This window comes from Centrocercus urophasianus, unplaced genomic scaffold, assembly GCF_019232065.1.
Source record: "Centrocercus urophasianus isolate 14NV4802_14NV808 unplaced genomic scaffold, USGS_Curo_1.0 seq_14, whole genome shotgun sequence".
NCBI lineage: Eukaryota > Metazoa > Chordata > Aves > Galliformes > Phasianidae > Centrocercus > Centrocercus urophasianus.
In genome coordinates this window covers 1,322,274-1,350,049 of record NW_024884586.1, presented here as the reverse complement: position 1 = coordinate 1,350,049, position 27,776 = coordinate 1,322,274, and the positions used below count along the sequence as shown (strand labels likewise).

General features: G+C 41.5%; 2 protein-coding genes and 1 long non-coding RNA gene across 11 annotated transcripts in view; 2 read left to right on the top strand and 1 right to left on the bottom strand.

Moving 5' to 3' along the window:
* MICAL2 (microtubule associated monooxygenase, calponin and LIM domain containing 2) overlaps positions 1-21,782 on the top strand; it is a 120,942-nt gene extending 99,160 nt beyond the window's left edge. For all 5 annotated transcript variants that reach the window (XM_042813756.1, XM_042813753.1, XM_042813755.1 and 2 more), the window contains exons 24-30: positions 980-2,315; positions 9,473-9,570; positions 11,445-11,537; positions 12,537-12,630; positions 16,751-16,850; positions 17,727-17,800; positions 18,581-21,782. In XM_042813756.1, the coding sequence (XP_042669690.1) occupies positions 980-2,315; positions 9,473-9,570; positions 11,445-11,537; positions 12,537-12,630; positions 16,751-16,850; positions 17,727-17,800; positions 18,581-18,765 (1,980 nt within the window). In that variant the 3' untranslated portion in view covers positions 18,766-21,782. The remainder of the gene's footprint in view (positions 1-979; positions 2,316-9,472; positions 9,571-11,444; positions 11,538-12,536; positions 12,631-16,750; positions 16,851-17,726; positions 17,801-18,580) is intronic.
* LOC122157736 lies at positions 8,698-26,370 on the bottom strand. 5 transcript variants are annotated; one of them, XR_006168006.1, is made up of 5 exons: positions 26,251-26,370; positions 24,474-24,588; positions 24,148-24,308; positions 18,980-20,861; positions 8,698-15,547 (listed from the first exon to the last, which is right to left on the bottom strand). It is a non-coding gene; the product is annotated as an uncharacterized LOC122157736 (long non-coding RNA). The 5 variants fall into 5 exon arrangements; XR_006168004.1 differs by lacking the exon at positions 26,251-26,370 and having other exon boundaries at positions 18,980-22,721; positions 24,474-25,713; XR_006168002.1 differs by lacking the exon at positions 26,251-26,370 and having other exon boundaries at positions 24,474-25,704.
* The window catches only part of PARVA (parvin alpha), a 59,121-nt gene continuing 57,484 nt past the window's right edge, over positions 26,140-27,776 (top strand). The window contains exon 1 of the mRNA XM_042813759.1: positions 26,140-26,339. Within this exon, the coding sequence (XP_042669693.1) occupies positions 26,204-26,339 (136 nt within the window). The 5' untranslated portion in view covers positions 26,140-26,203. The remainder of the gene's footprint in view (positions 26,340-27,776) is intronic.

The following is a 27,776-nucleotide window of genomic DNA, read 5'->3' as shown; positions in this document are numbered from 1 at the left end:
ACTTGAAAGCCTTTGTCTTGCTCTTACAAGAGAATTTAAGAAGGCGTTTGTGTGTTTATTGTTGTTTATCACATTTTATCTGAGAGCCTGGCCAATGTTCATTTCAGTCATCAAACACAGCTGTGAAGTAGAGGGTAGTCACTATTACCTTCCTGTGCGTCTAGAAATTGAGAAGTCTGATTATTGGCTATACCCATATGAATTTGGGAGTCTGGCACAGGAGTGGAAACAGACATTAAATATTCTAGCCAATAGTAATCACACAGCGTTGCAGATAAAATGGCCCACTTCTAAAAAGTTAAAAAAATCTCTAGAATTGGTCTTTTGGCTTAGTAAAGTAGACACTTGTTCTTGTTACTATCAACAGCAGAAGATTTCAGTGCTTGGAATAATAAATTTAAGTCTTAACCAAAAGAAAAATCATCATAAAAGAAAACTAATTGAATTGTTTAAACTACCATCTTACATTTTACAGTTATTTCTGGGTCGCTTCATTCATTCCAACCTGCATTATCTGAGTATGCAGTATTATAAAAGCAGTTGGAGAGAATGGATTATGGCCACATGTGCTTTCTGTAAATTCCAACATGATGCAACAGAAATGCACACAGGAGAATAGAGCAGATTCACTTTTGGTTATTTTCTCATATTTAGGTCTCTTTCTTTCCAAGAAAAACATTACAGGCAATTCATAAAGAGATGGCAGGTTCTTAGTATGAATTACATTATTTGTAGGCTGTTAAATCTTCCAGTAGAGCATCAGTTCTCCACTCTTAGAGCAATATTATTCTTTTATGGAAAAAAAACCCATTTAGTTTATTGTCAATTACATATGTTTGTGTGTGGATGTACACAGTAAACATGAAAATTAATTTCTAGTATTACGTTTAGATTGAAATTGATTAAAGTATTGCATAAAAGATGCTCTAGACTGTGTTTTTTCCACTGGCACAATTTTATTTGTTCACGCATTTGACAGTTGGCTTCTTACAAGAAACCACCAGAAGTTACGAGGGGACATGTCAAACCCTACAGCCCTGAATTTCAAAGAAAAGCCAGAGAGAGGCCTCAAGATGTCCATCCCCATGTGCCTCGTTGTCCATTTCAGAGCAAGGTCAAAGGTTCTCCACAGATCTCTACTGGGAATGGGGCATGGGCTGCTGGTTTTTCTGAGTGTGAAGATACAGATGGGGACGCTGGGACATATACAGGCCAGGGCTGGAATGAAGTAAAAAAGAGTTGTACCTCTGAATCAGAAGATTTTAATGGGAATACGAAAGTGATGTCATCTCTGCATCTGAAAGAAAAAGATGAGAAAAATACAAGGCACCTAGAAGAAAAGCTTGAGCAAGAGCAAAAGGAAGCAAAAAAAAGGCTGGTTCTTTGCACAGAACAACAAGCTATGTATGATTCAAATGGGGTGTACTTAGGTGGAACCACACTGCAGTGTCAAAGCAAAAAAATGTTGGGGATTTCAAAGGAGAAGAATACTGAATGGAGAAGAGGTGTTTTCAAGCCATCTGGTTGTCCTGTGCCTCTCTTATTTGTAGATGATGTGCCACCAGCTTTGCCAGTTGACATGAAAGATGCTCTGAGGAGTCCAGACAAAACTGCCAAGGAGCATTCAGCTGGCCAGCCAAAATCACCACTGAGGCTCATTGCCAATGCGATCAGGAGGTCCATTTTGGAACCTCTAACTTCATCTCCAGAAGGACTAAAGCAGGATTCGGACAGCAAAACCAAAGCCTCTTCAGAACAAGCTTCTTTCAGCTTCCCTAGTATTCTTGGCCATAAGAACACTAACAACAACAGAGCAAGTAACAGTCAGCTACAGGAGCTTCAAGTAAGGAAGCAGGCAGGAGAACATTTAGGATGTGGGAGCCTTCTCTCAAGTGCTTCTAAGTTTTCTGCCAGCTCTGAAGAGAGATCTCCAAGTGACACTAAGGACGTGTCCTTCCCAGTCTACAGTCCTCACAGCAGGCCTTCCAAGACCCCTAATATACCTCAGAAACCAACTTGCACTAGGATGGAGGATGTCCCAGGACTCCTAGAAAAGTTTACTTTTAATGAAACTCCTTCAGTGGCTCCCAAGGATGATGTATTAATCTGTAATGAAAAGTACCCTCTTGCTTCATCTCAGGAACCCTGGAACACCCCTAAGGACAGCCTACATGACTCTGCACAGAAGGGTAGTCTTTCACTCTTTGAGAGACTAAGAAGTAAGATTTGTGAAAGAGAAGGGAATTTCTCCGTGTCATCTCTGCCTTTCATGAATGACCATTCTGCAGAAGACAGGCTACATTATCCTTCCACAGGTGAGAAACTGAGTGGGATTATTTATTCCTAGTACTTAACATTTATAAGGTTGATCTGCTGTCATGTTTTATGTTTCTTTTATAGTTACTATCTACGTAAGAAGGCTTAATAAATCTTCCTTAAGGTTTTGGAGTTGCTTCTGGCTTAAAGCTGTTGCCAGAAGTAAGGTGAATATGCAAGCAGTGCACAGCATGCTGGACCCATGTTTGCTTACTTCAGATGTATTTGAAACAGGAAAACATGCTGGAGTAGGAGCAGTAGAGCAGAATGGGATGATGTGCAGAGCAGTTGCTGTCATGACACTGAGTGCAATGTGGAGTATGTTTGATACCTTCTGCATGAGAAGCTCAGGCACTGAAACAATTGGGCTGCAGTAAGAAGCTTTGCTGCAGATGTCCCTTTAATCTTGCTTACTGTCACAGTGACCAATCTGTAGGCATGCTTTGGGAGTGTTGTGATGTCATTAATGTCCCCCACTCCTTTTCTTGAGAGGAGATAGCACCTTACTGACCTGCTGTGACCTATTTGCAAGTTATTAAAGCCATCCATTTTCAAGTTTGCTTGCAAGAGCACGCTTAATATTGAAACTGCAGATAAGGTTAAGAAATACTGATGTCAGACCAAGAACAACTGGTGTAATCTGAGTGTAGGCTGAGAAAGAATTAAGTGCAACACAATGTAAAATATAAGAGGTAAGAGAGATACACCTGCCTTTTTCTAAAATCCATCTTTCCAACAGCCCTCCACAGAAGGCTGCAGTTATCTAGCTCCATAACCTGTTGAATTTTATTGGCATTCTTACTTGTGCCTTATTTTATGAAATTGTAACCCACATTCAGCATGAAAATAATGATCTGTATGTAAAATACTTGTACAAGTAATGGAGCGTATGTGAAGTTGCTGAAATGTTCCCCTTGAGCTGCCAGACCCCTTTGTGGTACTCACTGAAATTGACAGAATAACTTGGGCTCTCATTCCTGGACTTTGAGATCAGAGTCTTGAACCTCCTTATCTTGCAACTTGCAAAACCACACTTTCCCATTAAGCCAGAGGATGCTGAGGGCTGCCCCGAGGCCACAAAGTTTTGGTACTATTCACACTTGTCACCCTATGGTCTTAAATGAAAAGCTTTTTCTGAATCTATACCAAGTAATCACCTGTAGTCTAAGCCAAGTTGACTTGTTCTTAACTAAATATATTACAGCAATTGATACATTCAATTCCTACAAGAATGGAAAAGATTCTTGTTAGGTTTGAACAATACTGTACTTTATTTGCATTTGAAAATTTTTGAAGACATGATGATTTAATAACGTGCTGCATTCTTCTGCTGTGCAAGCCAAAAGAGGAATTATTAAATTATTAGTCACTGAATATGAGCATTGCAAATTCTATTCAGAAGAAAAAGATGCAGCTTGGAGATCTAGCCATTTGCCCAGTAATCTGGCATCTTCAACATTTCGACACTGCAGCCCCTTGAACTTTTTCAAACATTCATACTTTGGGAAAGTCAAATTAGTAGAGAGCACTCTACTCTGAAATGTAGCTTGTCTCATACTGGCACTTGTCTGAGGCCCAGGCTTGGCAAATTTCAGTCATGAACTGCTGATGAGTTTTGGTCTATGTTACAAATCTTGATTTTTATTTTTACAGTTTACCATTGATCTTAGAAAATTTATTTTCTTTAAAGGAAAAAAAAAGTACAGCAACTTTCAAGGAACACTTTAATGAGACTTGGCTTATATTCCTCTTGGTTCTTTGCAGTAGTGTTTTTCTGTCTTATTCAGGGCCAGACAGTCTTGTTCTGTGCAAGTGTGCTTGGTCTTTCATTACTCTGCTGATTTCTCCCTCGATGGGATGTTGGTTGTGGAGCCAAAAAATGAGCTGAGTAATAAAAGTCCCTGGGATTGAGATGAGACTGGAGAAGCTCATTGAAGAGAAATCCACTGAGGATTAACCAAGTGTGTAGAAACCACATTCAGTTCAGTGAGCTCCTGAACTGAAAACGTGCTTGAAGGCTGGGTGAGTTATTAAGGGGACAAATCACACACGACTGCCCAGTGTTTATGGTGCTGTTTTAGACATCCACTGTTGGAGAGAGACGAGAAGGACCTTCAGTCCCACTCCACACGATTACTTGTATGTTATGTTGCTCATCTTTCCCTATGTCTTATCTGTTACTTCATCTGCAAATACATGTCCAGATGTCTTCCGTGTGCTGTTGACTTCTGCATTTCAGACCCAGATGTCTGCCCAATCTAAAACTGTATTCCTACCTTCTGTCATCTCCTGCCAACTGTTCAGCCACCAACTGAAACTCAGCATGATGAAAAAGAGATCTTAATTACTCAGCAGCAGATTGCCTGTCATTCAAGCTTACTCCTGAAGTTACATCTTCCATATGAGTAATCTCAGCTTCTTATCCAGAGCTGATTTAAAGGCTTTCTGGCTGTTTTATAAGAGTTATTTCTCCTTACTAAAGTAGTGGGAATTCATGCACTGATTTCAGTGAGAAATTGTTTTTTTTTAAAAATCCTATTTGAATACACAGGTGTCCCCAAACAGCCAGGTGTTCTACTTTGATCAATAAAACCGGTCAGTCTGGTGGCTAACTGATCTCCTTTAAGCCCACTTGCCCTTTTGAAACTTAAAGAAAAGTAACAGCCAAAGGCCTGTTTTACTTATAGGTATTAAAAATCTTTAATACCACAGAAACAACAACAACAAAACAACTTAGAACCAAAACAAGCCAGTTTGTATGATAGAGGTGCAGTTACTATAGCATCTGCCTTCTCTTGCTGATGGCTGTATGCAGTAGCCAGCTGTCAGATATGTTTGCAGTGAGATACAGGGTTTAGAGTAGGAGTTGCATGAAAACATTTTTAGAATTATCCTTCAGAGTAGATGAGAGTTATTGCAACTCAATTTATGGCTGTTTGTTGTTTACATAGCTGATTTAATTAAGCAGAATTACTGGTTCAACTGATTAAAAAAAAAAGATTAAACATATTATGAACTCACTTTGCTATTTTTGTGCACTTTTAGATTGAAAGGGGATTATTTGCAAATAGTCTTGTGCACAGTTCCTATTATTGCATCTTTGTACAACTGAAAATGTTTGCAATATTTGTGTCAGCTAGGACACTCTTATTTCAGTGATTTCATGTTTTAGGGAATGCTAGAAGATTGAATTACATGTCTGAGATCCCAAGAAAAATCTCTGGAAAAGCAGAGGTCTGGAGCCAAATCACCCTTGATTTCTTCTTGCCTTTCTTTCATCTCCTACCTGATGCAAATTCCTATCTGGCTTGGGACACCAGTGTCCTAAGAGATGTGTCCTTTTGCCTTTCTCTTCTGTAAAACACTGATGTACTCAAGGGCCATGATTAACTCCTGTAACCTTATAAAAATATGCAAATCCTGGACATTTACATAGGAAGCCAACAGATTAATGTAACATTATAAAAATTCTGCTATAAAAATAGTTCCTGTTTCAAGAATTTCGGTGTAGTTAAACCACAGTCATTAGTGTGACACAGAATTCTTCCAGGAAGCAGAGGTGAGCTGTGATGTGCATAACTTCTGCAGTGGGTCTTCCTCTGTAAATCTCCAGGACAGTCAGCAGTCGGCTTCCTCCTCCTACTGAAGCTGTAACCTTCTCAACGTGTCTTTATGACACTTCCCTCTCCAGAGAACCTCAGGTTTTCAGAAAAACCAGTAGCCTGGATATTGAGAGGGATTTGCAAAAGTACTGTACATGAGTCCAGATGCTCCTACTGAATGCAGTGAGGGTTTTCCTACTGATGGCATCCAGCGCAGGGCCCTTCGGCCAGAACAAAGTATCTTTGGGACTCACCCTTAGATTACCAAGCTATAATGCACTGGCCGTAGAAGAAATTGTATCTTTACAGACATAGTTCATCTTGTATCTTACAACATGCAGACATGAGGATGTCAAATCCCAGTATCGAGAACTGGAGACTTTCTTCAGCTTTCTACTCTGAGATGTATTCTGTGTTGCTGTTAGAACCAATTACAATTAATAATAGTAACAATTAATGGTGACTTCCCTGTGACTTGACAGCTGTATGTTAGGCGTGCTGGGAATGTCTTTTGATGGCACTCCTGTTAGTAGCTGTTAAATATAAGGCGAGAAAGGTTTAATAAAAATTTCAGAAACGTTTGTTCCTTTCCCCTCTAATGAAGAATTAAGAATAATGAAACATAGCTCACTGTTCTTGGCCATCCGAAGACGTGTCAGCTGGGAAGGAAAAGCTCTAGTGTAACATAGATTAATTTAGAAGGGAGGTAGATGGTTGAATTCTTCAGAAATAAGGGAAGAATAACTCTTGTTTTGAAGAAGTGAAATGGAGGAAAAAAGAAAGACAAGAAGAGCTGAGTTAGTATTTGGAAAACATGTATGTCATTGAGAACTTCTCAGTGGCTAGCAAGCCTTAAGGCTTGATGTCTTTGAAGAGAGAAATTACTTGTATCTGATTTGACTACGCCAATTCTAAATTTCAAATTTAAATGAGCAATTAATGTAAAATGCCCTAAGTAGAACATCATCTGGAAATTCCTGGTCCAAATTCCCACAGCTGGCAGCGAAATTCTGCCTATTCCACCCCTCTGGAAAAAGGGCAAGTGAAAAGCTTAATGCTCAGGCATCTATAGTAGAATAGGTAGATGCTGTAATACAGAACAGTGGTTTCTTCAAAATTAGAATGATTTTTTTCTAGTTCTGCATAAAGCAGTTTGTTCATTGAAGTATTTTCTTACTATGCTCGTTATTATTGTCTTGAAGTTGAAATCAGGACAATTTCAAGTATGTTTTTCTGCTCTTTCCTGGAACAAAGAAGCCAAGCAAAAATAGTTGAGGCAAACACAGAGTGGCTGCCCCTTTACTGTTGGAAGTAAGGCACTGTTTCACTAACTCTGTAGCCTGAAATGTGGCAGTGCCATGCATCTGAGAGCCAAAAACTCACCTTCCTTACTCCAGTTTTTTCACTATTCACTGTGTGTTCATGGGGTATCTCTCTGGAGCACCAAGGTTTTCAGTTTTCCATGTTGTATTAGTGGAGAGCTCCGGTGATGTGAAACGTGCGTGCAGTGCGTGGGACAGAAGCCATAACCCAACACACACAACTCAGGCTATGGGACAACATGTATGAGTGGGTTCCCAGGGCTCACCTTCCTGGAGACTTTGCAGGTGGTGAACTCCCTGGCAGCTGCTTCTGGTGGCCACTGTCTCCCAAGACTCAGGATGCAGCATCCCTTCACAGGCTGTTTAGCTGTTTAGGAGCAGCTTAAATGGCTTTTCTCTGCAGAGCGAGGTGCTAGCACATGGCTCTCTTAGCTGACAGGCATTGGCAAGGCTGTGGACATGAATTTATTCCAGGTCCTCATGCTCATGAGATAACCCTTGATGAAGGTCCTTGGAGATGTCAGCAATCCTCTCTCCGTTCCAGAAAGACACCTGAGGAGAGGCGGGTGCCTCTGCTATATTTATATAGAGAAAAAACAGTCTGTTTTTTCTCTAGACTTTGTAACACTGCTTAAATTATTGATGTTGCTCAAAGAGAAGAGCATGGAGAAGCCGTCACTTATTCCCAGAGCAGAGAGAAGAAAGGGAGCATGTAATTGCTTGCATGGCCAGCACTGCTGGGGCTCCCCAGAAGGTTTGCCCATTGCATATTATGATATGTATTGATTTCACCCTCAGTGTGACTGCAGGATAGTTACTGTGCTAGTTTGGTTGTACAAAGAAATGCGAAATAGGTGAATTCACTCCTCAAAAGAAATAGTGAATGCAGTACTGCCCATGCCTTCTTCTGTCTCCTGCGCTGGCAAGGCTGGCTGTCCTTGCTGGCCTGCCAAAAAACCCTTTGAGCTTGCAGCTCCACTGAAGGCAAGGACTGGGTGCTTCCAAAAATGAAATGTTTGGGGGAAATATCAGAATTTTGTCTCAAATTACTTGGATTTGCTCTCATTGCTTTACCTCCTGGGATGAACATGTTTCTTGGCTCCAGGTTTTAAATCAGGTTTTGAGACAAAAATGCCATCTCAGGACTGAGATGAAGGAGAAGGCAAAAGAAAGAGGAAGCATTCCCACTTAGCGAGTGGGAAGTGATTTTAATCTGAATGCAACTTGCACATAGAAAGCTAACTGTTACCTGGCAGATAAAAATAAATAAATAAATGCTGGCTTTAAATAAGGTACGTTTCCAAGATGTTGCCCAGCTGTTAATCATTAACCCTATAGCAGGTTGAAGTGTAGAGACAGATGTTCCAAAAGCAGTTTTATTTTCTTAAATAAAGAGAATGAAGCTATGAATTAGACAAATTAAGAAGAAATTCAAATATTTACACCCAGTTGAAACAAGATGCTGGGAAAACAGGCATTATAAAATTGCTGCAATTAAATGTAATTTAATTTGTAATTCTGAAAGCGTGCTTCCTCTACAGGCAGCCTTTGAGTTTTCCTTATGAAATGCATTGTTGTGATGTATGGATTTTCCTGACTTATTATGGCATTTTAATCAACAGTTCAATGATGTGATAATATTCCTAAAGCAGAAAAATAAGTGACGTTTGTTTAGACATAATTAATTAAATATTTATGTTGCATGAGGCTGTGTGATAAAGCCTTGTTCTCGTAGTCCATTTGCTTCTGATTACATTTGTGATTTTTTTCTATGACCAGACATTCTGACGCCAACTATTTTACACTGAGCAGATGTCATGTAGTAAAAATGGGTGCCAGATGCTACAAGCCACATAAGGGTAATTTGTTTAAGAGCTGGCTCAGACTTTTTGCATTCAATTACACTGTATAGCGAACCTTACACAATCATTTGGGTAATATGGCTAACTTCAGATATGCATTTTAATGAATGTTGAATGCATTCAGAACAGCATGCTACGTGGAGAGGGCTCAAGGAATTAATTTGTTTGTCTACAATACCTAAAAAAAAAAAAAAAAAAGATATACCAGGCAGGGTTTTTGACAATGACCAAAATCCAATTAATACAGTGAGCCAAATTTCCAAATTGCTCTGGGTGCTGCTGATTAGGACCTGGGGCAGGTGCAAAGTGTCTGTATATGTTAAAGAATGGTATTTTTTGCCTCTTTAATGGCTTTGTTCCCTCTACTTAGGATGTGAACTTCCACCTGTCAGGAAGCAGACTGTGGAGTATTTTACTTCTTCCTCTGATGAAGATGAATTTGAATTCAACCGTTCATTAACATATAAGGTAACCTTTTCTTTGAAGCAAAAATACATTTCCTCACTTGGACTATATTTAAGATTCATATGACTTTGTTCTAAAGCACTCCACGATTTCTTTAAATGGGGATTGGAACATTTTATCACCGAGGGTTACATGCCATGGATGTAAAATACACTAAAACTGTGACAGATGAACATGAAAATTTTTCTCCTCCTTGAATCTGTAATTCCCCCAGGTTACACCAGTGTTGATGGAGAAGGTCTTAATTGGACAAACAGACATGTTTAACTGAAACCACTTTGAAGCAGTATTCATAAGTGGCTTTAATATGTAGCCCGACAAGCAAACCATTGAAAAAATTAAACCAAACAGATGCAGATTTCCCGTGGGGAAATACAACTTCATTTGTGAGGCAGTACAGGCAGATTGCATGAAAAACTCTGTGTTTACTTTAATCAGCATGGCTACATGAGCTGGAAAGTCACACCCAGACCACATACATGGAAAGGATGTGCTGTACACTGGCATCTCCCAGCCCTAACACAGCTCATGTGTCTTTCTGGAGCAATGGATTTAAATCACCAGTGAACTCCTGATACCCAACTCTGACCTGAAGAAGCAGCTTTTATTGCCTGACTAGCTCATCAGATAAACATTAAACTTTTTTTTCTGCAGAGAGAATATAAGTAAGTGGAAGTTATAGTTTAAGGTGGCCCTTTCATTTGTTGCCTTTCGAGGGCAAAAGGAGAGGATCGGCTCTGGAGGAAGCAATGCAAAGCAAAGTGCAACAGTGTTTGGCTGCATATCCCACCTGTGATGCTGGATAAGGATGCACTGAGATTGCAGAAACCCTCTGAAGCAGAGCAGATTTTGGAAAAGTTATCAACAAATGTAGGAGCAACCAGCATTTAAACTTTTTGTTATCCTAGAGCACCTTCAGTTCATTTTTAAGAGAAGACATTCAGATATGAAATATTTCATGGCACATAAGCATTTTCAGTTCTCTTCCTCGTACCACTGTTGCCCACTCTACCCACAGTTTGTCTGGCACTGTGAGGCAGCATGGAAGTCCCCCAACTCACTTTGTCTCTCTAAGTTACCTCCAAGTACCTCTGTTTAGCCAGTGCCACTGTTTTTCACTGATAAAACTTTGTGAAAAAAATGCCAGTGGCTTCCTGGCCTGTTAGTTTTTCAGCAGTCTTGTCTACTGTGCCCATATATCCTGTCTCCTCCTGAGTGAGAAAACCACAGCCTTGAAGCACTTCCAGAGAGCTTAGACCAAGAGCAAGGTGAAGCATTTCCCCAGCAGCCTTGTAGTGCGTGCTCTCTTCCCACTTTCATTGCACTGCACAGGTGTGAGTTACAATCAAACCAGCTAGATTTTGAAAGACCTGTTTCTACATGTAACACTTACTGGAACCATCAGAGACAGCATTCTCACCTCAGACTGAATTTTCTACTCCAGCAGTGGGGTTGAGTTTTCTTATTCCAGTGCTTCTCACTGCCTGTGCCTGGCTTCTCCCTCAGGTACGTAGTGTCTGCACATGCCATAGGCAATGCTGCTTTGTGTACAGTCCTCCCTATCATTTGAACCTTTCTATTGGTAAAGACACTTCATGCTTAGTGTTGCAGAGGGCTCTGTAAAGTTTCAAAGCTCATATAGGGAAGTGCTTGAAGATATTCCCTACACCAGTGTTTTCATTTCAGTGAGGCTGCCCAAGCAACTTGCAGTGTCTTACTTTGCTCTGTGCAGGGTAGTTGGATTAGACGATCTCCAGAGACCTCTCTGAGTCTTAGTGATACTGTGATTCTGGGAAAGGCTTGTGGAAGCATTTGGTGGCATACTTGTACTTTGATTGTTTGTTGTTGTGTTGGTGTTGTTTTTTTCCCTTTTATAGGCTAAAAGATCTCTTAGAAGGAGAAGAAAACTGGAGAAGGAGACAAAACAATTGATTAAACAAGAGGAGCTGAAGAGACTTCATAAAGCACAGGTGACAGTGTTGCTCACAAATGGACATTTTTCTCCCAGGAGTGCTTGGCGAGGACAGGGGTGGAAAATATCTCCTCTGCGCCCTTGCTCTTCACTGGAGCCCACTGACTACCACACTGAAATCCACCCAAAATATCATGTGGCAGGGCTTCACACCTCTGTGTGGCAAGTCCAAGTGTGCCCCAGCAGATTGTCACAGCTTTGTAAGTATGCATAAGTGCATGAAAAGGAGCAGTAGTGACTGGCAATAGCAGTAGAACACATTGATTTTGAAGGACAGAGAGAGAAAAAGGAAATGTCATCCCCTGAGAAAGCAAGAAGCTCAGCTATCATCCTGGCACACAACCAGGACTCTGGTACAATAGAGCGAGGGATTTTATACTGATTTATAACTGATTTTTTTAAATGCTGATGCTGGGTCAGTTCAGTTTATTCAGACCCTGAAAAGCAATTGTGTTTGTTGAAGTCAGAGTTCTACATCATCCTCTGTTGTATTACAATAGCAAGGGGATGGTTTTGGATGGATCCATGTCTCTAACCTAAAGAAAAGAACAATTATGTTATCCTTTTTATTTTGACAGATGTAAATGATCCCGAAGTAATATTATTTCCTCTCACTGCTTTATGGAAGTAATCAAGTCCAAACATTTTGAACTGTCTTTCTTGTTTGCTGAGGGCTGGGTTTGGTATGCCCCAACACAGCCTGAAGTGGAAACTTCAGTCTTATAAAGGTGTTTTGTGTCCGTTATCCATTAGGCACCTCTGAAAATACCCACAGTATACTGGGGTTCTTTCAGTATCTGAGATACTTCTCTAGCCACATTTTGGTGCAGATGGTGGAATTGTTAAATTGCTTAGACGACAAACACACGTAATGACTTTGCATATCCCGTGACTCCTCAGAAGTCTCTTCAAGCTGTTTCTCTAACCACTGAAGCTACCTTTTGTCTCTGAATTCTTAAGCCACGTCTGCAAATTTTCTATCTTTTCAATTTTGCAGGCAATCCAGCGCCAACTAGAAGAACTGGAGGAAAGACAGAGAGCACTGGAGGTTTTTGGTGTTCAGTTGGAGAGAGAACTCAGAGGAGAATCCGGTAAATGAAGGAGTGTTCGTTCTTGATAGTTTTGGGTTTTGGTTGTTTTCTCTGTTGTTTTTTGGTTTGTTTGTTTTAAGAAGAGAGTTTTTATTTTTGTCATAGAATTCAGTACAAAATTTTAAATGAAATATGGAAGGAGAGAAATCCTTGTTTACCCCTTTCCTCAAACTCTGTTAGCTCAAGCAGCCTTTAGCTGAGCATTGTAGCATTCTTTTGATTATATATATATATATGATATAGCAACAGCAGCCTGCAGTCCCACCACTCCAAATAGGTGAGAGATAATAGGAGCATCATCCTACATGAGGCTTTCACTTGCCTGAACCAACAGTGCCAAGTGTCCTGAAACATGGTGCTGCTCTCCCAATGCTCCCCAGCACTGGCAGGGTGAAGCCGGGGAAGCCTTCTGCAGCAGGGTGGGACAGGACAAAAGGGGATGAGGGAAAGATTTGTGTGTGTAAGTGGCTTCATGGGAGCCTTTATTTCTGTGCCAAAAGGGTTCTGGGGAGCAGACAGCCCAATTGAAAGCATCTGTTTATCTTTGTTTTAGAAAAGTGACCCTCAAGCTTTTGGGGCATGCAGTTACACAGCACTGGATATGTTTTGGCACCTGACCTTGTCATCTTAGTTAGGAAACCTAGCAAAATCTCTACACACCAGATGTTTTAATGCCATATTTCTTAGCAGTTATTGCCCGTATTCTAACACCAAACTGTCCAGTTTAACAAGAGTATTTTATGTTTATTAGCAACTTTCCTATAACTAATAGTTCTTATTTATTTAAATGTTATTTAAAAGGCTAGAAACCATTTCTTTTTCTTAAACAAAAACACTACAATTTATCAAATAGCACCCAGTGTTTCTCATCTGTGAGAAACATTCCTAAGACTGTGAGGACTGCTATATTAGCTTTGTTCCTTACTACTGATTTCAATGAGAGTGGCTGGCTTGGAAGCTAGAAAAAATATGAGGAACAAGAGATTTCTAGCTCTTGGGATAGATGCAGAGTACTGGGATGGATGGCCTAGAGCTACCTCTTGTTTTGCTGTTTTGACAATCGCATTTCCTAAAGAAGGCTATCTGCCAAGAGATCGATGCTTCTCATTCTCTTCCCATCCTCAGTAATTGGATTGCCCTCATTAAGGTGAAAGTAGCATTTTTTCTCCCTGTTGATTGTTTGCGTGTAGGTGGCCAGTTACAAATAGGGCAGATACTGAAATGTAGGATGTTACTGTCTCTCAATAGCTCTTCTGGTGCAAAAGCATGGAGCTGTAAGTTTCCCAAACAAAAAGTAAGTGCTTTGTCACTTGAATCATATGTGTAATGATGCAGGAATCAGTGAGTTCAGTGTTCCATTTGACCTTCTTAAAAATAATGGGCATTATTGTTTAATGAATGACCAGTGTTTATTAGGTTAAGTTGTATTTAAGCAGGTCTGTGCTTATGTAATTCAAGTGGTTTAATAGGTATTATTAAGGTGATTAGAAAACGATCATGGTTCAGCAATAATATTGAGCTGGAAAGGTTGTGAATAACCAAATTTAGAGACAGGCCTGCAAACACTGGTCTTCAGTGACATTTACGCAGCTCTCCTTTAATAATTCTGTAGGCAGAGGATGAATGGCCCCTTTGTTAGCTGGGGTTATTCATTAGCTCCTCAGCTGAATTAGAAGAGAACATGCGTGGGTGTGAAACAACTGCCATGAAGACTGATGAGCAAAATAAGGCTTTCATGATCTTCTAATTGTAGTGACAATCCATGCTTTTTTTTTTTAAAAGAAAGAAAGAATATCAATCCTATGAGTATTTTTTCATGGCCCTTATTCCCTTTATTCTGATTCTAAATACCGAATCATAAATAATTAATGTATCACTGCTTTGTTTTCCACTGACATTTGTGGAGGCTTATAGAGATCTTTTGCCTACAAGAAAATACAGAAATAAAAATCCCCAAGCACGTTTTCCACTGAAATTAGCATAGCCAATCAATTGACTAAAAAATGAGGAATTCATGAGGAATGGTGGTAAAGAAGAAAATCTGTGTAGACAGAACATGGAAAAAAAAATCCAGCTCTGATTTGGAATGTGAGCAAACATCTGCATGTATGAACCATTTTTGATTTCATAAGCATCTATCCAAGGTTTCTCAGAACTTCCAACAAAGTCAAAAGAAATCAGCTGAAAACCTCTGTGATTAAGGAATACGAGGTTTAGACGTTCTTAGGGAGGAGCAACTTGCAGGTCCCATCTGTGGGTAACACAGAGACAACAGAGCATTGCTTTGTGGATAAAGGGTTGATGGTAAAAGGCAGCCACAACCTACTCTCAAAAGCAATGAATGCTGAAATAGCTATGATGTAATGAGAAGAATATCCAGTTTTCAAATGGGATCAAATGGGTTACAGTAGATTTGGGCAAACCAGAAGGAAAATTTTGCTTTAGCAATGCTATTACAAAAAGCCATCATGGCTAACAAAACAAATTCTCTAACCTTTAAAAAAAAGATCTGTCTTGCTACCTTGTGTTGAACCTGTAAGAAGCTACCATTAACACGTCCCAACAAGAACTGCTCTGGCAGTCACTCTAAGAAATTTTTATCATCGTTTGCTGACCTGAAAGACCCAGTAGAAACACATCCTTTACTGCCAGTTTTTTATGGAGTTGGGCAGAGATCAGGCCAACTTTTCACTTTCCTGTTGCTTCATCCTCTTGTTTCATGGTACCTTCAGACTGGGGTCAAATCCCAATGTGAAATCACCAAACACTGTGCAAGCTGGCATGGCTCCTGATCTTGGCACAGGGGCCCACACACTTGTGATGCTCGCACAAGCTGACCCAGGCCCTCTGAGATGACAGCGCCTGCCTGTAGTTCTTCATCAGCACAGGGATCATGTAGAAAGGTGGCTGGGTGCTTCTGTTTTGTGGGGGAAAAAAAGGTGAAAAACATGAAGTGAGGAGCATGTTAAAAAAAACCTCAAGGAAAATAAATAACTAAAATAAATAAAACAAATTCCTCTCGAAAGGTGAATAGCCTCAGCTTGATTAGGAGTGTCATTGGACTTAGATATTCTCTTGACAGGCTTGACTGAGGAATACTGCTGGTAAAATCAGCTTACCTGCTCATTTGCAGATAGGTTTGCAAAGGAAAAGGAGAGCAATGCTTAAGCAGGAATCCATTTCTGATTAACACAGGTAGGGAAGTTACTTACCGTCTCCTCTCATCATTATATCCTGCTAATGCAACAAATGCTCACTCCAGGAAGATTGGATGAATATGAAGGTGGATGTCTGGGGAGGGCCATACGAAATGGCACATGCCCTGCCCCACACTCTGACCTGCCACTGGAGAACTCCTTGCCAAAGATTTTTTACAGGCTACGTTTTAGAGCAGTAAAGGCTCTTAAGTGGTAGAGGAGGAATCTGTGCTGCTCTTTAGTAAAATGGCCTCAGTCTGTGCACTCTCTGGGAGATAAACATCTCTTCTTACATGTATGCACAGCGTCAACCAGTAATGACTTAACTCCAATTGTTACAAAACCACCCCAGAATAATAGATTTTTCTGGTGCCACAATCCTTCCTGACAATTGAAGCAAATGAAGATTTAGAGGCCTGTTGGCAAATGAATGAAAATATGTAGGGAACCTGATGGTGCTTGTGCTGCCCACTGGAAACAGGGACTTGGGTGATACATGCCAGCAAATTCATCTTAATCTGATCATGTTATCAGATATCTGTCTATATAGACAGATCCAAAGTCTGCTATTAACCAAGAAGGCAGAATTATCAAAGGCAGAACTAAAAGAAAGCGAGTGACCATTTGGGGGGAGAAAAAAGAAAAACCCATTGAAAGGAAAAACTTGATTTCCAAACAAACAATGTTTGTAAATCTAACGCATCTTTAACTGCAATAAACTACAGCACTCAAACGACCATAAACAGGTGTATTATATATGTGATGTCTGGACATTACCTCTGTAAATTGCATAGAGAAGAAAAATAAATCTGCTTTGGGGCTCATCTAGCCTTACCAATGAGGATTATTGAAAGTGACCTCAAGTGGCAAGAGCATTGGAAGGAAGCCCAGTAATGCATATTCAGATTTGCTATTTTCAACAGTTTCAGGCACACAGGATGAAACTCAGTTGCTTCATGAATGGTTTGAACTGGTCCTGGAGAAGAATAAATTAATGCGTTACGAGTCTGAGCTCTTGATTGTGTAAGTAAGAATGAACACTAATGCAAAAGATGTGGAGGGGAGACAGAAAATTGTACTCATGGGACATCTGAACATGTTGCTGTGAGATGGAGTTTTGAACTGTCATGGAATGAACATACTTAGAGTACAGGCTGTTGTGAATGCAGACCTCCAGTTGAGCCCTCCTCATTGTTTCCTTCTCACAGTGCTTCAATTTATTTCATTCCTATAGGATACTCAAAAAAGCTACAGCACACATGTTCTGTCTTTATGCAGCATGGGTCTAATGAACACTTAGGCACTTTCTCTTGTGTAAGAAAAATAGTCTGACAAGTGTATCTCACAAGAGAAAAAATCAAAGAATTCAGTACTGAGATGAAACAAGTACGTACACCAAGCCAATAAAAGCTGCCTCGTGCTGCTGTTTGTAGTTGCTGGAAACAATGTGGGCTGTAGCTGCTTCATCTCTCACCCTCTGCAGCGTGCTCAGCAGATAGCTGTAGGTGGCTCTCAGATATTTTCTCCACTGTCTCTGGATGATGCAGGAAGGCATTTAGAGCTGCAGTAGTTATTATTCATTCTGGCTGGACTCTGTTTGTGGGAGGGCTCAAGGTTGTCCAAAATGATTATATGAGTACAACCAAAAAGCTTTGACATAGCTGGTCAAAGCCCTGAGTGCTGCACTGTAAGAAGGAGCTTAATCCAATGCATAAAGCAAAAGGTGGTAATAGTACTCCTGTCATTGTTGTGTACAGGCAATAGTTTTAGCCTTGACTGCCCTTGAGGAGAAAATACTGAATAAACAGAATATGTGAAATCTTGATTGAAATAATGCTTATATTTGTATGACTTTATTTATTTATTTTTATTATTTTATGTATATTTTATTGTACCCAGAGCCCAAGAATTAGAATTGGAGGACCATCAAAGCAGATTGGAACAAAAACTGAGAGAGAAGATGGCCATTGATGGTAAGTGAAAGTGAACATGCTATTCTACATTCATAGACTATGCCCATTTGAGTACCCGCTTGCTTTGAGAAGCAGAGAGGATTATACTTTTCCTTCTGTGCTCTTCTGCAAGGTTATATCAGCTACAGGGCTGCAGGTTACCATTGTATTTTGGAACTGCCTTTATGTACTTGGGTCTACAGTTTGCATTTGTCCTTTCATTCAGCATTAGAAGAGTGTGGGGATGATGAATAGAGGCAGATGGGTAAATACATGGCACTGAATACACCAAAATATCCTGTTGGTTCTAAGCATGTGGACTATGAGTGACTACAGTTTTCAGCATTTTTTTCTGAAAAACAGTTTATTTTCTTACAGATTCTGCATTTTGTGATTGGGCATTTTGAATTTGATAAACTAATCTTGAAGTCCAGTACAAATGCTGTTACGTTAGATTTCGTACTCTAGTGACAGTAACTGCTACCTACCATACAGCATTTTAATTATGGTGTAATGTTTAGGCAGCATTTGAACAGTTTTTGTAAATAAGTAGCATTCTTACTACTGATTTCACAGCCTAAGTTTTGCTAAAGGTTCTACTGTACACTTTGGGGGCTTCAATGGTCAACTTCTAATGGCCTAAATGCAGGATAAATTTTCCCTGGACTGTAACGTGAAAAATATTAATCGCTATTGACTTCATTTTAGTGTAATATTTAATCCAAATACAACAGCTGTTAAAATGCAAATTATGGCAACAAAATGATCTGGATTATGACCTCTTGTTTTGTGATCTTTCAGATAGCCTTAAAAATGAGATGGATCTAAATGAGGAAGATGAAATTTTTATTGAGATGATGAAAGTGGTTGAAGAAAGGGACAAACTCGTGTCTGCCTTAGAGGAGCAGAGAGTGAAAGAACAAGCAGAAGACCAGTGCTTTGAAAGCATTCTATTATCAAGGGGCTGTCAGCTGAGTGGTATTTGAACTGCCATGTGCAAACAAATGTAATTCCAGCAGTATTTGTAATCATGGAGGTACTGTCTTCTGAAATTTAAGGTAATTCAAATTTGAAGTCAGTTTATTTGAATAAGGTCATCCCATTATCAGGAGCTTTTAAACAACTTCTGTGCTCACACTGATGTGAATCACTTCACTGTCAGCATCAAGAATCACAAGAATAAAGATGGAATGGATTTACCTGAGAGACGCAGCAGCCTGTGAAAGGGAAATTGGCACTCCAGTGTTTCCTTGGAATGTTATTTTACTGCTGAAAATAGAGTTATTAAGAAAAAGGATGATATCATATAGTATTTTTGAGATGGCATTATTTTCTGTCCGCTCGTCTGACTCTTTATGTGGTTTTGCTTATATTTTGGCACAGCGAAGCCATGATGAACTATTTAAAGGTCAAAAGCAAGCATCTCTTATAGAAATAAGGTTAGTTCTTTTTTTTTCTGGTAGAAAAGTCTTTTGACTGATAACTATGCATAAGCACTCATTAAAACCATTGTAAATACAAGGTCAGATATGAATTTCCTAGGTATTCTTATGTTTTAGAGCACCGTGTGTTTTTGAACAAGCTGTTAAATATCTCCACGTTTTGTAAAATGGTAAGGGGTCATCAAATGGGCAACTCCCCTAAGACTGTTAGGTACTCAGAATAGCTTTTGTCTGTCACTGATTAAGGTCTTCTCTAAAGCATGCTGAATGATAATTTTAAAATACTTCTCCACCCCTGCTTCAAAGGATTTATCACAAGAAATATCATGAGGGTGTAGCAGCTGACAGATCTCCCTTAGAGTAATTCCTCAGAGGGCTGCAAAAATTATTGAGTTTTGCAATAGCAATGTTTGATAGATAATGTTGTGATTGCATTTAAATTACATTTATATTGCTGCTCAAAAAATGTATATGTAGATCTTTTGCTTAAAGGAAGTGCCTGCTATCTTTTTTTTTTTTCTTTCTGTAGTCATGGCATAGCAGATGTGCAGAAATTCTTGTTGATATTCAGGATAGCTTCACGTACTTTCTTAAGTCTGCAATTTTGCAATATAAGATTGGTAAGATTTCAGACTTGTACATATGATGCACTTATTTTCAAACTGAAAAACCAAGGAGACCAAAAGGCTGTTTCTTCTTGAACATCATTTTACCTCACACTTTGACTGGGAAGATTTTGATGTTCTCAGTATTTCATGACTGGTGCTTACTTGCAAGAGTTGTCTTCTTACAGCCAAAGCTACAAGCATTCTTGTTATGAGACAATTAAGCTAAATAACCTCTTGGTAACTAGCTGTAGGGTAACAGATACAGTGGATCTTAGTACGATAATTTATGAGTTATCTTCAGTTTTTGCTGTATTGTAAGAAATCTAAAATATCCTTTTTAAAATTTAAAAAAAAAAAAATTTCACTGTTGACCACAAATACATAGAATACCTCTTTGCTGCAAGAACTACACTACTGTTATGCAATATTTATTTATTTATACTTATTTATTAGTCTCTGTAAGGAGGATAAGAGTGTCATGTTATATTTTACAGTTCAGACGTTGTCTCCAATTTTCATAAATAAGTTTATTTCTAACAGTTATTTATGCCTACAGGTCTGCAGGGTAAACTAGGTAGCTTTATCAATTTGGTAATTATTAGTAATAAGGTATAAATTAAGATTAAAATATATATATATCTCTCTCTGTGGGATACCCTTACAATATAACACGTAGAGCTTTAACAGGATAATTTGTTTTTCACTTTGGTGGAAAGACATAGCAGGATCCCTGAATTTATTCCAAAAATACCATCGGCCATTTTTTTCTGTCATTCATATGCTGAGCACACCTTGATCTTCAAGTTACATTTTCATTGAGATGGACTGCAGTGATTTATTTTAAAACTCTTATTACTTTAGATTGACACAAAGTAGAAACAAGCAGAGCAGTAACAAATATGTTCATTTTCTCTGTTGAAAACTCCTGGCATTCCCAGTTTTGTGGAGAAAATGTATGGATTTTATCACTGTTCCCCAAAGCCTCATGTAGTCCAGTAGAGTGATACTGTCTAGATCATCTGTCATTGTTTGCTGTAGAAAACAGAGTTGTAATATTTTCAGTGGATTATTATTTTTTTTACAAGTTTTACAGCAAACTTATTGTCTTAATGCTTTGCACAGTAAAGGCAGTTCCGCACAGACGCCCTTGGTTACATCAATCAGTGATTATTTATTCATCTAATTTGTACTAAAAGCCTGTTCATCCTCCTCTGTACAAGGAATAGGAGGAGGAAGGGCAGCCCCAGAAGAATGTGAAGCAGGTCTTCTGCCAAAGTCCGACCTGCTCACCCAGGGCAGGAGCCTGGGCTCAGGTCACTCTGTGGTGCAGACAGGCCCCGAGACTTCACCTTACAGCAGATACTTGTTTGGTCATTGAGAGCCAAGAGATTAGAGGCAGCAGAAGTTGAGAGCCATCAGCATGTAATGGACTGTACAGATATTCATTGCTGAAATGATACTTTTGTGCGTGCCATGAAGTGATAACACACTCCATCCACAACCAGTGGTCCCACATGTCTACTCTTGGGTGGAAAAACCTGGCAGGCTACTGCTACCCTTACTGATACTAGAGTGCCTCTCAAGATTAGATCCAAAAACAAACTAGGCAGGCAAAGCAGGAAAAGAATAAATTCTTGAGCAATTTAAAGCAGTCTTTGTATTGTGTGAATAGAGGAGGCAGAAGAAATAAGCTATGTGCTCTGTTTGCAAGTCAGTTTAATATGGCTGGCATGTATTACAAACCTGTTTAAGCATGTTTTGTTATGAGTGTTCTTACTGCTTGGTCTTTTCTGTAAATTGACTCATTAACTGGATTTGTTGGGGTATTTTTTTTCTTTTTTTTTGGTTTTTTTTTCAGTCCTTGGCACTATTGTTGTTGGGTATAATGTGATGTGCTGGAATGTATTGCCATGTCTAAGTGGACTGGATGTGAGCAATTTTGTATTTGAATAAATAAAATTGTATCTCATTCTCTGAAGTGCTTGTGAGTCATTTCCATAGTAATTTCTCTCCTCTGGTACCTACAGTATAATAATATATCTCTAGGACAAATCAGTGGGTAAGAAATTGTATCAGTTTCTTAATCATATACTGGGAAGTAAATTACCCTGTCTTGCAGTTCACATTGCATTTTGTAGTTGTTTAGAAATAATGACACCCTGAAGCTGGATGGTATTCAACTCTACTTCTAATACACAAGGTTGTGAAATCCGTGAGATAACAACTTTATCACACAGGAATTCACAACCTGAATTTCCTTGGACACGACATACAAACTGTAACAGCTCCCAGAAGACTTGATGGAAAAGTGTCCGTGTGGATCACTAAGAATTGGTGATCAAAACCTTAAGTGCCAATTTTCAAATTCCCATCACTTTCCTTATAGTAGGTAATCTCATTTTGTTGCTTTTTACCAGTGGGGAAGCCTTTCAGAGCAAGACAATGATAAGAGAAAAGATGAGAGAAGCAAGACTGGAGCTTATGTTAGCATCTGCACTGCCGTTTCCGCCTCAGTGGCTTTAAACTGCTTGATGGTTCCTCCTCTTCAGATGGCAGATGGACAACAGCAGCTTCCCTTTGAGGTCAAGGTAATTTCTGGCACACTTGAACTGAGCTTTATCTTCTACTGTTTCCATTTTGTATGCCTGAGAGACAGGCGTGGTAGTGACTCCTTGTACTGTACTGCTCACAATATCTCAGGACTGCACAGGAATTACCTGCCTGCTGGGTTCACTGGAAATAATACATCAAACTTTTATCTGTTTTTAACACCTCTCAGGGAGCAGGTGACCACAGTGAGGGTTTGGCTGTCCCAGAGCACAGTGGGGAGGAATGCCACCAACAAATTTACTGAGACTCCCCTCCTATTTGCTCCTCTATCTTCAAAAGATTCTGTATGCAAAAAAAAAAAAAAAAAAAAAAAAAAAAAAAGCCAATTGGGCAAGGATTTCAGGGAATGGATTTTGTAAGCTATTATTTGCCTCAAAATCAATCTGTTTGCACTCAAGGTAAAGGAATGCCTTACTGGTTTTTATACTGTTTGGCTAGGTTTCTCTGGGCACAGGCAGTGAACTTGGACTTATTCCTTGAAACTGCTTTTGAGCCTAAGGCATACGTGATTTCCACTAAGAATTTCACTTTTGTTTGGCACTTTCTTTTCAGAAAGATATACTCCGTTTTCTTCCTCGTGTAAGCACGTACCAGAATGTGCCCTAGCAGGTTGGAGGTCATGTGTATCTTAAAAAGTTTTGCTGTTGTTAAGGCCTAAAACTGTCTTTGCTGAGTTCCGCATGGGCCGTATGGTTATTCGCAGAGTCCAGCACAATGGATTTACCATGGCAGCATGTGAAAACAATCCCCGCAATCTTCATGGCAGCCATACCTCATGAACCTGGCAAATACCTTGTGATATGGAAAGTGCAAACTGGATTTCACCTAAATCATTATGCCCCTAACATCTATGAACAAACCATGGGGTTCTTTTCAGATAGTTTCTTCTGCTGCTTTCAGTGAAACACTGAAAGAAGTCTAGTGGCCCTGCATGCCAGCAATGTGCTTGCTGGAACGCTGATGTAACAGATGCACAAAATCATGGGCTCAAGTGAAAAGCACAAGTGATGCTTATTAAGAAAGATTCCTGATGTTGAATTTTCCTAAAACAGTCTCAACATGGTCAGATGCAAATGCATCTACATTTGGCCATGCACTCACAGATGACAAATTGACTGAACTACATGTGGCCAGAAGCATCAAGTACCAGAACAATATTTGCATCAGAGTGACGTTTCTCTTTGAAACTTCTAAAATATTTAATCTCTGTAGCTGTACACAATACGTAATCTTTTGTTAGATTTCTAAACAGCCTCTTTTACTGTGCTTTTGAATATTACTGGGTGGGGAGGCATGGGGGAGGGCACGTTCAGTAGCTAACTATGCAGAACTGGCAGTCAGATGGCTGAGGGCAAATGTGTGGAGAAATCACAAGGGTAAACTTGGGTCTAGTTCTGTTCCTCATGAAGTCAGCGAAAAGATCTGCTGTAAGCAGTTACTGCAATAACAGTAGGTCACTGGAGCATTTTTGAAAACTTGTCTTCCACGGTTTAAGTGACCAATCTGATAAAAAGGCTCATGCAAAGGTACACTTAGAGACAAACACTGAACTTAGGGACAAAGGAATAATTTACTGTATGGCCTTAACCAGCTTGGCTTTAAGCCTGCGTGTTTAAAATAATAATAATAATAATAATAATAATAATAATAATAATAATAATAGTTAGCAAGAGTACTTTGAAAAACTAGATAGAACATCAGAGCTGACCTCTATCCCGGGAGTCAGCCATCTCAGATGGTAAGTATATGGCATCCTTTCAGCTGCTGCAGTGCTCCTTCTCGATAGCCTACCCCACAGTGGTTATATTTTGTATTATATCTCTTCTACCTCCATCAGAAGCAAGAGTCTGTTCCCAATCATTCTGAGTCCTGTAGTAAAAGAAATTAAAAAAAAAAAAAAAAAAAAAAACAGGTGTGCATGGATGGATATGCAGGTGAATAAAAATGCATTTGAAGTGTGGTGATGTAACCACCCTTTATTACCTGGCAATAGCATACATATGATCAGGCTACAATTAATTTGAGTCGGCTCACCAGTTTGAACAAGGTGCTGACAGGGAGCATGGTGAGAGCCCTCGTGGTTTGCTCCAGGTTTCTCTGTGCCAGATATAGTGGTGCAGCCCAAATGGCAGCCTGCTGCTGTTGTGTCCTGTGAGTGGGATCAGGGAGCATGATTGTGAAAGCATTCACTTATCAAATCTGAAGCAGAGCAAAAGCCGAGACAAATGAAAATCCACAGCAAGTTCATATCACCACAGCTTTGCTTTGTGGTTAAAATACTACTTGCATATGAACTCAGCATTTCAAAGCAGCATTCCCATGTCTGCCATAAGCTAGGCCTTATGCATGTCAATAAGATCCTTTCAGCCAAATGCAGTATTAATTTAAAGTCACACTTCTCTATATGTTCCCAGATCAAAAAAGAAAAAAAAGGAAAAAAAAAAAAAAAAAAAAGTAGCATATCTAGTTCTGACTTTAGGGTACAGAAAAAAAATGAATGTTGTAACTGTCCTCAAAAAGAATCATCATAAATGGAAAAACTTTTCAAAACAACCTGCAGACAACAGTCCAGGGAACACAAGTGTTGCTTTGAGCCAGAGAGCAAACCCCAGAAAGTGCGGAGCAGTGGTGGCAGCCTGGGCTCGTTATGCTTTTAACTGATGGCAGTTGGATGAATAAAGCTTTTCCCCAGGGCATATACTAACTGCACACAACAAATACTCATTGATGTCAGCTAACCGATGCCACCAGCTTGTGAAAACACAACGATTATTAGCTGATTTAGAAATATCCTCGCGGTAATTTCATTTCACTTATTACGCCTAATGGATAGCTAGGTATTTGCATGAAGCGTGTGTGGCTTTTTGCCTGAATTGTTAATCGAGCGATTAAGTGGGGAGTGAAAGCGGTGCCTCCAGCTGACACACCGCTGCCCCGGGTGCCTCCCGCACCAGCTCCCGAGCCGCAGCACATCAGCTGCTTCAAAGAGGCTTCTCTCTTAGGCTACTCATCTGCAAATCAAAGGAGGATTAGTACGGGCTATGTCACCTTTCTTCGCCCCCGTTTTCTATAGCGGTTGTATTTTTTCTGTTGAAACAGACATCGCCATGCCCGCCTCCCTCACACGGCGGCTCTGGCGGTAACCCACGGGCTGCTTAGCAAAGCGTGCTCCAGGGAGACGCGTGCGTGCCTGCAGCCTGCACGAGGCTATCGAGCGGCACCGTCACTTGGGCAGCTGATCAGAGTGCAGAAACACCTGCCTGCAGCGCCCACCCCTCCAGAGCCGCCACGTGCGAGCAGGTACCGGCGAGTTCCCACGACTCCGACCGAGCGGCCCTCAGCTCCGGCGGTCGGCGCCCTGCCGCTCCGCCCCGAGGCCCAGCCCCGCTCGGGCTGCCGGGCTGCGCCCTTCCCGTGCCAAAGCTGCGCCTCCGCCCGCACCCGACTTGCGGTGCGGCGAGGCTTTTCGCCGAGCGGGTCGGCCCTCGCCGGAGCCCGAGGTGAGCCGAGCCGCAGGAAGGAGCGAGCGGTGGCGGGGCGGGAAGGCCGTCCCCCGGCGGGACAGGTGAGGGCGGAGGGGCGCAGCCGCCGGCGGAGGCGCGTGGCGGAGGGCGGGCGGGAGGCAGGGCAGGAGCGGGAGAGCGGAGCGGAGCTGCCTCAAATGCCTGGAATAATTCCGCTTCCGTTCAGAGCCGGGAGCGGCCTCCCACGGCTCCGGGGCCTCGCAGCCGCCTCCTCCATCCCCGAACGCCGGCCCGGCCGCCATGGCATCGTCCCCCCAGAAGTCCCCTTCTTCCCCCAAATCTCCCACCCCGAAATCGCCCCCGTCCAGAAAAAAGGATGACTCCTTCCTGGGCAAGCTCGGCGGCACGCTGGCGAGGAGGAAAAAAGCCAAAGAAGGTAAGAATCGCGGGTCCGCGCGTTTCCTGGGAGTTACCTCGGGACGGGGAGGGGGGTGGGAGGAGACAGGGGGAGAGGAAAGGCTCGGGGGAGCGGAGGAAGGGGCTGACGGGCGGACGCGGGTGGGGTGGGCAGGCGAGCGGCGAAGGGAGGAGCGCCGCGTCGCCCCGGGGAGCCGCTGGGGCCGGGCGGGGAGCGCCGCTCGCGGTGGCGGCGCGGGGACGCGGAGCGCGGGCCGGGAGATGCGGGGCCGCTGCGGCCGTGGGGCCGGGCCGTGCGGATCGGCCGAGAGAACCGGGCGGCTCCGAGTTCGTCCCGCGGGCCGGGGAGGGCCGGGCGGGGTGGCCGTAGGGCCGCGCGCAGAAGCGGGCCGTATCCCCGCGGCCGTCCGGATGGCGGGCGGGGCGGGGCGGGGTTCGGCCCGCCGCTCTGCGTGCGTCTGAGGCTGTGGTGCGAGCAGCGTGCGGATTGCTGTGCGGATTGCTGTGCGCGCTGTCCGTTGGTGTGTGTTGGAGTGCGGCCCGCCGTGGGCACGGCGCTCTGGGAAAGCAGGGTGACGCACACAGCTTGCAGCAGCGCTCCGAGGCTGGACCTGCTCGTTCTGTGTCCGGCTGGGAGCCTTTGCCTGCAGTGGAGCTCGAAAAACGCTGAGCCGACAGTCGGGTTCTTTGTCCGTATATGAATTAATACCACTCTCTGCTGCATCTGCCGATTTAGAATCCCATGAGGCAGAGAACTGGAATTTAGCCTTACTCACCCATCGTTTTTGTTGCTGATTTTAATTTGAACTCGATACCAAGGTAGCAGTCACTTCAAAACTGTTTTTGAAGTCTGCAAGCTCTTTGCTTGCAAGGGAGAGAGACGTTCCGCTCAGCAGACCCTGTTTCTGAAGTACACAGCTGGGTAGTGAAGCAGCACGGCATTTCAAAGAGGCACCTGTCAAGTGCCTCTCCGCCAAAGCTCTGGGGCAGTACAGCCCCTTACTCTGTGTCTGTCGTGTCTTCTTTCTAGATGTGCTGTCTTGCTTTTCAATTAAAAAGCATGTTGCACAACTGCACTCACATTGTTTGGCTTTTCTGGTCATTGCGAATGACTCAGAAGTTGGTGAAATGGTCAGCAGTGGCAAACTGTGCTGGTTGTCCTCTTACGTTACCTCCAGAGAGTAGTGATGAACATGAATGGCGCTGGAGTAGAAAACAAACCTGTGATGAGGCTGCATTGTAGGTGCATTTAGAGATCTTTAACCTATTTGTAATTGATTTAGTATGCGCAGTATTCGTATAAATAAGGCTCTTTTCCTCAGAGACAGAGAGCAGTAAGTCACAGCTCTCCAGGAAGCTGTTAGAGACGGCACAGTTACTCTTATCCACAATCTTTTAATCTTACAAAATTAAATAATAAATAAAAATGTATTCTGTGAAACTGTGTTTCTTCTCA